The 12,657-nt window shown below is 40.1% G+C and overlaps 1 protein-coding gene across 2 annotated transcripts; it reads right to left on the reverse strand.

Moving 5' to 3' along the window:
• Window positions 1-6,497: 6,497 nt before the first annotated feature.
• On the reverse strand, window positions 6,498-11,914 carry LOC124257802 (salivary glue protein Sgs-3-like). Of its 2 annotated transcripts, none has more exons than XR_006893370.1 (3): window positions 11,777-11,914; window positions 7,682-7,810; window positions 6,498-7,218 (listed from the first exon to the last, which is right to left on the reverse strand). XR_006893370.1 is itself a non-coding variant. In XM_046691946.1 (3 exons), the coding sequence occupies exons 1-3, from the start codon at window positions 8,300-8,302 to the stop codon at window positions 6,965-6,967; spliced, it is 663 nt and encodes a 220-aa protein (XP_046547902.1). In that variant the 5' UTR covers window positions 8,303-8,337; the 3' UTR covers window positions 6,498-6,964. The 2 variants fall into 2 exon arrangements, 1 of the variants encoding a protein (XP_046547902.1); XM_046691946.1 differs by lacking the exon at window positions 11,777-11,914 and adding an exon at window positions 8,023-8,337.
• Between the last annotated feature and the right edge of the window lie 743 nt (window positions 11,915-12,657).

Genomic DNA, 12,657 nt, shown 5'->3' on the forward strand with positions numbered 1-12,657 from the left:
ACAGCATTCAAGAAGCTGTACAACGCGGTCCTTCCCTGTGACCTTGGTCGCCTGGACATAGTCTTTCCATCTGGATTGAAAGTATGACCAATCTTCGCTTGTTCCAGCAGATGATATGCTTGGTCGTTTCACTTTTTCTACTTTTGCAGAGATGGCAGCTCCTGTAGTGTGGACTGTTGCATGGGCTGTTAAGAGTGCTGCTACCACCACAGAATCAAGGTCTTCTGTCACGAAGTCGCATGACGGAATAGGGCATCCAACGACTGGCATGTTTGTGTCTTGAAACTGTAGGTTAGAATCTCTGATGTACCAAGTTGCAGAGGTGGCAGATCTCCATCATAAATAAGTAGGCAATACTTTTTTACAGATGACTGTTTATTCACGGTCGATCATAAATGATGGAGATCTGCAATGAGAGTAAACACATCATGTATAACATGGATAATTAAATAACATATAATCCTCTAGTAATTTTCCGTTAAGTATTGCTTAAAATGCAAAATGCCTTTGATATATCTTGTATTTGGTGCCAGATTCAACATCACGATTCAATCTTCGGCCTATAACCAGCGTTTAAAATTCCCACCTGCCCGACCGTCCGGAACGGTGTATTTCAACTCGGACGGTCAAATTTCAAAAGTAGCCTGTCCGGCGGTCTGGTAGATATTTTTACCCCTAAGAGTAAATATTTCATAATATCAGACAGGTTCTCGTGTGGTCAGTTTCAGGTGTTTAAGGTATTATGAAAATTATGTTAAACTACATACGATTGTACAGTTCATGCTACGAGACAAGGCAAGACACAAACTCTGTGGGTAACACTGTGGACAAGTAAGCAGTTCTACTGGAAGACAATGATGTCGTCAAATAGGAAATCAATTGGAATCAGAAACATTCAGCGGTTTTATTTTATTTATGTGCTATGTTTATTAAGATAGTCTCTGCATATATGCTTACTTAATTGTATCAACAAGTTGTTCATTATAAGTTTTGTCAACTGACTGAAGAATGTCAAACTCATTATTATGAGGCACAGAAGTAGTGTATTTGTATAAATATATAGCAAGAATAAGGAAGAGAAATAGTATGGTTATTTTCTCGAATCTCTATCAGCTTTTGAAAAAATGAAGATAAATAAAAAAAGCCATTTTGCTAATTCACCTCCAGTTTTCTAATTTTGGTTCAGCTCGATATATCCTTTTCGCTCGTCACCGACTAATGTCGAATCTAACTGATTACCCAAGATACTTACATCCACCGGTCGTTCGAGGCGCTACCCAATGCTGTTGAGAGGGGGTGCTCTCCGAAGTAGTATTACGAAGTACATATGACTGTAAAAGGCAACATAAACCTACCAGAAAACAGAACAGTGGCGTAAAACCATCCTCACTCACTATCTATCTCTGTCTCTGTCTGCCCACCCATTCTCTATCTGCCAGAACTTTAACCACTAGGTTTTTAGGTTGGTTTGTGTTTCAACGTTGTGTATTTATATTGCAATGGTTATTACGTATTTGGCATCAACATGTTTGAAAGTTCATTAGCGACATGTTTGCACAATAATACATTCTTGAATGTACAAATTTGTAACCATTTGAATACTTGAACTGTGTACCATTTGACTATCAATTCATACAAAGCGTGTCGTTGTTACCTTTGAATGTTTATCCCGAATAAACTGTTTTCACATGGCCATTTCCGTTTTCTTTAATGTTTCCTGACTCTTTATATATGATGGATTTAATGCGCGGCTGGATTGCAATCTTTAAATCGCATCGGCAATAGTGCAGCGATATGGCGAATAGAATAAGGCGTGCATGTATTAAATGCCAGTAACAAACTGCAGTACAACGTACACATCGTTAATTACTCCTTTACAATAAAACAAACCTGACCAAAATATATAACACATCGGACCTACTCAATATATCTGAGAAGATAATATGATCTTTATAGAGTTTGATCATTAATTTAATTGTAGTGATATTTGGCACTACTTACTCATTACCACTTGTGAATATGCTTTAAAATTTCACTTATTTCAACGCTAGCTTCCCCCTACATCATTAAACTGGTTTGTATATGTGTTCTTTTATGCCGCAGTCAGTCATATATACCTACTATATCACTGTGGGGGCGGTGGGGTAGCCTTGTGTTTAAGCGTTCGCCCGTCACGCCAAAGACCCGGGTTCGATTCCCCGCATGGGTGCAATGTGTGAAGACCATTTCTGGTGTCCCCCGCCGTGATATTCTGGGATATTACTAGATGCGGCGTAAAACTAAACTCACTCACTATATCACCGTGGTACCAGATGCATATTAGTGATAAACTGCTCGGATATGTTCGAGACTTGGTCTCCGCGGAGTTGGCGAGTTATTCATGTAAGACAATTTCCTGGGAGGAGACTGACCGAGTCTTTGCGTGGGAGTAAAAACATTGCATACAGTACCAGACTTATATGAAAAGGATTTGGTGTAGCGTTCATGCCCAGAATAAGTGAGTGAGTGGAGTGACTGAGAAACTGTTTACGCAATATGCCAGCAATATCACGTTTACCACAAAGCTGATTAATATCTGTTGTGTTGGTAGGCATTCGACAAATCAAGCGATTGGTTGCACAGAGATCATAAGGTGGTGGTGCCTCATAACGTGGTCTTTATGGTGTCCCCCGCTGTAATGTTGCTTGAATATTGCGAAAGCGGCGTAAATCCAAACTCAGTCAGTCAGTCATAACGTGGTCTTTCTGGTGTCCCCCACCGTGATGTTGCTGGAATATTGCTAAAAGCGGCGTAAATCCAAACTCAGTCAGTCAGTCATAACGTGGTCTTGCGTGTAAATGAGGCAAGTAAATGACAACGGGCACGAATGGAATTATTCATGGACAAAGCAATTTCAATCCGTCTCAATTTCTGACCAATGGTGTTCTTTAAGATAAGTGCAGTTTTTTATGTATTTATGTCATGTATTCTTCAAATTCAAAGCATTAAAAAGAAGAAACAAACAACAACAAAAAATGCTTCTTGGTGATGTAATGTGTAATGTGATTTAACGTCGAGTTCAATGAAGTTTACATCACTTATACTGAGAGGCAGGAATAACGCTTATCAGGACAATAGCAACGGCTTTTTAACTTTATGGTACCGTGGTAATGTGAATGTGAATGAGAGCCTTGCTTCCGGCTGGCTTGACTGTATTCATTTTTCCATCACTAGGGATAAAGATTTCAATATCAAAACAGTTAAAGATCTTTTTTATGTTAATCATCATTTAATAATTGAATTTTTAAAGGAGATAGAATTATTAGATAACTTTTGAATCATACGTTTTGTAAATAGATAAATGGTATTTTAAACGTGGTAGTATAAATTAGCAACTGCGATTGTTAGTGGCTGTACCCTCAAAGGGGGTTAAAGTGTGGTAAAATTACTGTCCTCCTGAGAGGATACGTAAGTCCCCAAACTCTCAAAGTTAAATTTAAACTTACCAGATTTTTAAACGTAGTATTTTATGTTCTTTTAAAATTCGACAAAAGTTTCCTACAATCACCAGCGGCTAAAGGGATGGTGTAGATCCAACTAGGGTCCATGCAGGTAGCAAAGGCACTGTGAGTCCCCATGGTCCTTAGTATGGTGATCTACCTTCAGTTGTTGGCGATCTACAGCCTGATTGTATATTGTGTTGTCCTCTGTAGTTAAAATGTTTTAGATTTGATTACTGGTTTTACGTTTGTATCTGTGATAATCTAGTTGTTTTACTAGATATGGCTGAAATATTGCCGATGTGACTATAAATCTTAACTCACTCACTTCCAGCTGGCGTTGGTCAATAGTGGCAATGTGAATGTGAATGCTAGCCTTTCTTCCTACTGCCTTTAGTCAACCGTGGCATAAACTGTGGCATTGTGAATGTGAATGCCAGCATTGCTTCCTGCTGGCGTTTGTCAACTGTGGCATTGTGAATATGAATGACAGCCTTGCTTCCCGCTGGCGTTTGTAAACTGTGGCATTGTGAATGTGAATAATAGCCTTGCTTCCTGCTGGCGTTTGTTTGTCAGCCTTGCTGCTGGTCACTTGTTGTGAATGTGAATGATAGCCTTGCTTCCTGCTGGCGTTTGTCAACTGTGACATTGTGAATGTGAATGACAGTCTTGCTTGAATGATAGCCTTGCTTCCTGCTGGCGTTTTGTCAACTGTGGCATTGTGAATGTGAATGATAGCCTTGCTTCCTGCTGGTGTTTGTCAACAGTGGCATTGTGAAGGTTAATAACAGCCTTGCTAACTGCTGGCTTTGGTCAACTGTGGCATTGTGAATATGAATGGCAGCCTTGCTTCCTGCTGGCGATTGTAAACTGTGGCATTGTGAATATGAATGATAGCCTTGCTTCCTGCTGGCGTTTGTCAACTGTGGCATTGTGAATGTGAATGGCAGTCTTGCTTCCTGCTGGCGTTTGTCAACCGTGGCATTGTGAATGTGAATGATAGCCTTGCTTCCTGCTGGCGTTTGTCAACTGTGGCATTGTGAATGTGAATGACAGCCTTGCTTCCTGCTGGCGTTTGTCAACTGTGGCATTGTGAATGTGAATGACAGCCTTGCTTCCTGCTGGCGTTTGTCAACTGTGGCATTGTGAATGTGAATGACAGCCTTGCTTCCTGCTGGCGTTTGTCGACCGTGGCATTGTGAATGTGAATGACAGCCTTGCTTCCTGCTGGCGTTGGTCAACCGTGGCATTCTGAATGTTAATGTTCGCCGTTTTTAAACTGTGCTGATATAGGACAAAAGTTTACATTCATGCTACTGTCTTATCATCAGAGAATTTCCAAGTTTCATCGATATATTGCGTCTCTGCGTTTTGAAAACATGAGGTTGGAACCCAGCCATCGGAGATATGCTGTTGTTAATAACAGTTTTAACAGTGCCAAAAGCCGTAAAACCGTACTTAGTAACAAAAGCCAGTATATACAGCGACGTACATGCACGTGAGTATGAGTGTGTCTGATATTTTAGGAAACTTTAACATTATGGGCCAAATAAGTATTGTTACAGCTTGAGTGAGTTGGTGAGTTTAGTTTTACGCCGCACTCAGCATTATTGCAGCTATATGGCGGCGGTCTGTAAATAATCAAGTCTGAACCAGATAATCCAGTGATCAACAACATGAGCATTGATCTACGCACTGAGATACAATGACATGTGTCAACCAAGTCAGCTAGCCTGACCACCTGACTTCTTACGAAAAGCATGGGTTGGTGAAAAACAATTCTGACCCGGATCTTCACAGGTCATTTGACAGTGAGCATACATATTTTGTGTTTGCACAGATACATAGAAACAAATATAATTGATGTTTGAAGTACACGGTAGTCTGTGGATGTCACAGATCAAACACAGCGGTCTCATGGCAACAAGAAATTGCGACTTTCCTTTCTGGAGTAAAAAATATAAGAGACAAGATAGGAGAATATTTATTTAACGTCGGTTATAGGGTTAAACGAGTATATTAGCTTTTAAGCGCGAGTCATCCGACAAAATAGGAAACGGTAACACTGACAGTGTAGGTACAGCAAATACAATGTGAATGCGACATTGTTAAGTAGATAAATATACCAGAAAAGTTAACAGGGGAGATCACTGAGCAGTTGCATACAGGGCTCTTCCAGTTCCACGGAAAACATTTGTAGAAGTTTATTTAGATTTATCGGCAGACTATTTCTGATCCAAAAAGAGTCATATCACCTAACCTTTGATGAGTTTTCCAGCGGGATCTCCAAAGTTACTTTCAGCATCAGAAACGTTCGTGTGTTGCATAAATGTATTACATTTTGAATCTGGATTTACGAAAATTGTTGACAGTTTCCCTAATCACCACAACGATATAACCAATGAATCCTACGCAATGTCGTCAACTTGCTGTTCTCTCAGAGCCAAACGTTCCTGTCTTTGCTTAACGGTGAGGAAAGGACGTCTGATGGGATGACATACCCTCAAACCAGCTTCCTGCGGCCTTCTGATGGTACTGGTGGAGAGTCGGAGTCCCACTCCCCATTGCTGGTGTACTTCTTCTGCATGGGTCATGGTATATCCAGTCGAATTAGGCTGCGGCCATTACGGTCCTCTGTCCTCTGTCTTCAAGTCTTGCATGGCTTCGTGCTTTCTCATGCGTGGACTGAGGTGTCTTTTGAAAAACTCAAATGGTATCTGCACCGTTTCAGAGAATTCAATTTCCGCCGTGACTTGGATCATTTACTGTGTCCAGCAAATTACTCTTTTTGTTCATGTGCACACTCCCATTTTGCAAATTATGTATGCATGTTTCTAGCTTTGAAGAATATCCATCATGTGCTTTGCGCATCAGTGACCAAACTAGAGACAACTACTGCGTTTCTTAAAGATTTTGTGTGAAAAAGAAATATGGGCAAGACTGTATGAGGTTAACTTACAATTCTCTATGTTCAAGCAGTCAAAATTCCTTTCATATCAACAGTTCATTAGTTTTGAGATGGAGTCGTATGAAGTTGTTTGATTTGATTTAAAACAGTGAATGTCTTAGAAACGAAGATATCAAAAAGCGTCATGCAAAGGTGTTTGATAAGGCTATAAACATGCCATGCCTTTGACCAAGAGGTTTATAGTTGACATGTCGAGGACATAATAGAAACAACCATCATGTCTGATACAATTCCCAAGAACATGTGTGACACGTGCCGGGCATTCCTATTTGTTTTCAGGTCAACAGTCACTTTAGCTTTGCTTGTGTCTCAGACAATCTTTCAAATCGTGGGAAAACATTTATACATCCAGCCTACATAATACGTCAGAATACAGGCTAATCAAACAGAAAACAAACATAAAGAAATCTGTGGACTCAAAGGAATCAAATGTAATTGATATTGGATAGCATTCTTTTATATCCATTCTAAATTTTGGAATTAATACTCACTTTGAGTTTGTAATATTGGCCCTGTATCACCAGTTACATCTACGCTGGTAATGTTCTTCTCCTTTATTGTCCCTGTGATCATCATCGTGGACATCAAACCACGTGACTTTCTGCAGGAAGCATGTATTACGGAATGTTTCAAAAGATTTGCACACTGTGTCTGAATGCAAACACAGCTGGGCACATTCTGCAGATGTCTTGGAGTTAATGTACTTAAAGTCATGCATATAGATTCCCTTGTCCACGTGGAGAGTGAACTCCAATCCAAATGATGTGCATTCTGAAACAAAGTTTAGAATATCTGCCTGAGCAGTCGTCATGCAATAACACTATTTGGACGTTAGTTGGATCTTAACCGAAATTATCAAGTGTTATTCTGGGACAAGCCGAATAGCGACTCGTGCCCCTTTGGAAGGATTTCGTATTACTAAGAACATAATTATAGAAAAAAACGTCAAAACGACTTCACTGAATTATTACCAGCTGTTCACCTTATATTTCCAAATGTATGTTTCTAAACATAAATTAAAAATCACAAATGGAAACTCACTCGCCCTTTCGAAACTATGCATAGTGATACCCTAGGAAATAGAGATTGACGTTTATTAATTAAATAAAGCGACAAAACCTTATGTATAACTATGGTAACCCATTTGTTTAATGCAACATGCAAATGTTGATGAATAGTGCTGCCGTACGAGGGTCATAAATGTAGGAAGGTCATTGTTATTGCGTTGATTTACCTGTTAGTCTTCTGCACTCAACGCTGATCTCACCCATGCCGTATCCGATGGAACATATGCAGACACCACGAGAGCAAGTCCGTCCAGGAGGAACAGCACAGTCGATGTCCGTTACACATGTACCGTTATCTGCAAAACACAGAAGTAGATTACAGGTAAAGCACTCCTGAAATTGTTTTTAGGTTCTAAGAATAGAAATGTTCCATATATTTTTCACATTTACAGCGTACGTTCCAATTTCTAATACCTTAAGCTCCTATTGGCAGCGTCCAAAAAACTGTTGGTGATATATTATTGCTGCTTCCGCCACACTACTGAACACTACTCTGACACATACATACATGGAGCAGTTGTCATTGTGGCAGCTGAAGTTGAGGTTGGAGCTGATGTAGTCGGTTCAGCAGATGTTGTAGTCCCATTTAAAGTTGTTGAAGCTGACATGTGAGTTGTTGTCGTGGTAGTAGTCACTTCAAGTGTAGTTGGAGGTGCGGCATATGTGGTTGCTGCAGTGGTTGTGGTTGTTGCGGTCTTTGGTGTCATTCTCGCGACAGTAGTTTGAGGTATGAACGCAGCAACACGTACACATATATGTCCTTTAGCTGTGTTGACGGGGATGCACATGTCATTGGCACTGCATGGCTGATTGTCACATGGATGACCCTACAAATATCCAAATACACTGTATATTGATTACTTTAAATTGAAGAATAGTAAATAATATCTCAGCCCAGGGTTCTGAGTCAATAGTGTTCTCATGTGAAACTCATTATGTATGACACCCCAGTGACCTTAAAGAGAATGGAAAAAATCCTTGACAATTACCAATGTAAATACTTAGGTTTAATCAAATATGACAACATTTTATTTACTTATTGATGTTTCTTAAGCCCTCGTGTTCATCGTCATCTCAATCGTCATTGCGACCTTGCGTGATAGCAGTTTTCTTACCCTTCTTCCTTTAATTGCCCTAAATGTTTTGTGGAACGTCTTAGAAATGGGTATGGTAATTAGTTATAACTGCTGTGATGGAACTTTGCCATCAATTTGTTTTAACTGCTTCACAGAACATGGTTTGCTTTGAAACATGAACAAAAGGAATATAATTAATATTCTCGTTGTTAAATCCATAACAAAGACTTTTCCTTTATAATCGATATCAATTATAGCAATTCAACAATGCAAACATAAAGTTTTAATCACATGTATCAGGAACGCGTCATTGATTTATGGATATGTCCCAATACAGAAAACGAGATCGAAAAGTCGGGTGAGAAGCAACGCAGTTGGACTGAGATCACCTTAACGAAACATTCAAACATCCAAACTTCGTTCTGTCATAAACATTAATATCAACATTGGTTTTGAACAGCCCATGCTAGTCGAGAGAGGCGAGTATTTGGACATGATGATCAGTCTTGCTGACTTGGCTGCAGCATGTCACTGAATCACTAAAGCATGGTTCGATGCTGATGACATTAATAACTGTCCGTATTCGATTATTTTATAACTGCAGTCATATGTACACATGGAACTTAATTATGCTCCCCCTAACATATACTGAGTCAAAAAAGAAACCAGACAATTCAGTGATCAACAGCATGAACATCGATCTACGGAATAGGGTATATGATTACATGTGTCAACCAAATCAGAGAGCCTGACCACTCTCGTTAGTCGCCTCTTATGGGTTACTGAAGATCAATTCTAACCCGGATCTTCACAGGTCTGTTACAGCTTGATGAATAACACGCTCCCTCGCCTATTCAAGCAGAGTTATCTTCGATCTTCAAAAACATCCATTAACGTCATGTTTGTCATAAGAGCAGACCTCATGAATAGTGCTGACGGCAGGTGTTGGACGGTCCCCTTTCTTCTCAACTCCTGCGCTGTTTGATACTTACTATTGATTAATACATGCGGGACTGATCAAAACGCTTTTAGTATCTCATCATTGCTTTAACGCTTCGCCCGGCATCAGCCAGAAGAGACTTTACTCCAGGCTCTGAAGAAATGGGTACAGTTGTTATCGTAACATTGGTATTTATTTCATATTGTTTCACCACGTGTAAGAGTGATAAACTGGGACTGTTATCAGATAATGCTGTTCAAGATAAAATCCTCAATGGTGCAGTATTTGAAGTGTTTTCCAAGACGACCCTGATACAATGCCGCAGGCTGTGCCTCTATTCATCAAGATGTGTTTCGGCAAACTGGATCACAAGGGCTAAAGAATGTCAACTGAATTCACGTGGTGGTGACGAACAATCTTTACAGGTATCTCACTCTAATATTTACCTGGCTGTTCACGTCAATCCTTTACAGGTAAGAATGATACTCGTTAAATGTCACTCGGACATCTGCCTCTCATATCGTTGATTGTTATACAAGAATAATTAGTGATCATATTTGTTCAGTAGGTTTCGGTATTATTATGTTCATTTGGTCTAAATACTTGTAATTCAAATTATCGATAGCTATCCCATTTTCAGGTTATTTTAATTTGTGATTGAAATAACTTAGGTGAAATATTTCTGGAACAGTAAGATCACCTGTCGCTTTTAAAGTTAATTTCAGTACAGCAGTGTCCCATGAGTGACTTTCAAAAAGGATTGATTAATTGTTTGTTGTTTAAAGCCGCACTCAGCAATATTCCAGCTATATGGCGGCAAACTGTAAATAATCGAGTCTGGACCAGACAATCCAGTCATCATTATCATGAGCATCGATCTACGCAATTGCAGAAGCCCTCGGTCTTTTCAACTGCTTTCCTTTTTCGAGCGGTTAATGAAAGACTGCTGCTGCAAATGATAATGCCCTGAAAAATAGCGTCACCCTTATATTATTAGTGTAATGGTGCGCCTTTAAGGTAAATCATTACGAATCGGTTAAATGGTGGCATAGAAAGTAACTCTGTTACTGTAAAAATGCTATTGACCTTGCGATACAGGAATACGAATGACATTCACTGTAACCAAATGACTGTCCAGAATAATAGTTTACATCACATATATTTTAGCGTCACACTTCGCCTTCGTTGTGACGGAGCAAGCTCCCCAATCACTTGGTTACCGAAGCGCCTTTGGGGATGATTTGACATTATGCTTGTTTGTTGTTTAACGCCACACTCAGCAATATTCCAGCTATATGGGTCTTGTCCAGACTCGATTATTTACAGACCGCCGCCATATAAGCTGGAATATTGCTGAGTGCAAGAGAGATTGAAAATCCTTTCCCGCTTGGGTTTACTGTATGGATTTGAAGCCCAATTTGAAGCCGGATCTTCACTGGAATAGATACTTGTAGGTCCTTTCCTTTCTGGTGGGTGGATCCTTTCCCTCGTTAATGTGCCATTGAGGAACAATTTTACATGCAACAATAGTTAAGATTAATAAGTGTACGTAGTGTTTCCACACAATAGCCATAAGAGTTAGAACAATGCGCGCAAAGGTAATGCCTTCGCTTCAGATGTCCTTCTCAAGAACTCACTGTACTGAAAACACGTCAAGTGCACGGTAAAGCACAAAGAAAACGGATTTTGTTCTTGAGTGTTGTATTTTCCCTCCTTTCCGCACAAGATATGTTTTTAATGTAAAACACCAGTTCACTAATGGTCCACTCCACCGGAGCATGACCTCGAGTTGAGGATAAACCATCTACACTGGCAAGGTGTGGTAAGAAACGACTCATTAGGAACGTGTGGTCAGACTCAATGACTTGGGGTGATTTCGATCGTACTTCGACGGCGTGGGACATTGGTTTAAACATATGTTATTCTATTCAGGAAGAAGGAAAAGGATTGGCAAACAAGCCTAAATGGCTTATATTAATGCCGTTCACATTTGTGCATAATGTTGTACATATCTATAGTGGTTATATCAAGTTATCTCTGAATAATAACAATCATGGATATCAACAATTTATCTTGGTTTTGTTTCGTGGTCAGTTGATACAAATAAAAAATAAGAGAAGCTACAAAACTTTATGAATCAAACGTTTTGAGGTAATAATGAATTGATGGACTGACAGTAGAATATCCATATTCGTGAGACATTGATAATAAACTCAGCCAGTGGTTTGTCTGGCTCGAATATTCACAGGGGCGGCGAGGTAGACTAGTAGTTAAAGCGCCCGCTCGTCACGCCGAAGACCCGGGTCCGATTACCCACATGGGTACAATGTGTGAAGCCCATTTCTGGTGTCTCCTGCTGTGATATTGCTGGGATATTGCTAAGAGCGGCGCAAAACCATACTCACTCGAATATCACAAGCCACCTAATGCAGTAAGAAAGGTGCTGGTGTAGCATCACAAACCTACAAATGTAAAATTGTGCTTCAGAAAGAAGGTGAGCATCAGCTATACTGAGATCTAATTATGATTCATTGCTCTGCTACTCCAACAGGCTCATCCTTGTTCAGATCATCCTTGCACTGTCGAGGACATCTGTGTCCCAGTGACGGGATCTACATCACACATATGCCTGCCGGCCGATCCAACTGACCAGCCTATATATACTGTTTCAAGTGTCCTTTCCATCACTACTGCCGGTGACCCTGAAGTTAGTAGCGAGGCTTCCACCACCCATACTAGTCAGGACACCGTTCAAACCATCGAGACTTCCACAACAACGAACAATACCCTTGTTCAAGCAACTGTCACTCCCACAACAGCAAACAATAACCTCGTTCAAGCTAGCGATTCTTCAACAACAGCTAACAATAACCTTGTTCAAACAAGCGACACGTCAACAACAGCTAACAGTAACTTTGCTCAAGCAAGCGACACGTCAACAACAGCTAACAGTAACTTTGCTCAAGCAAGCGACACATCAACAACAGCTAACAGTAACACTGCTCAAGCAAGCGACACGTCAACAACAGCTAACAGTAACACTGCTCAAACAAGCGACACGTCAACAACAGCTAACAGTTACTTTGCTCAAGCAAGCGACACGTCAACAACAGCTAACAGTAACTTT

Source organism: Haliotis rubra, unplaced genomic scaffold (assembly GCF_003918875.1).
Source record: "Haliotis rubra isolate DU_JTF1 unplaced genomic scaffold, ASM391887v1 Scf673, whole genome shotgun sequence".
NCBI classification, from domain to species: domain Eukaryota; kingdom Metazoa; phylum Mollusca; class Gastropoda; order Lepetellida; family Haliotidae; genus Haliotis; species Haliotis rubra.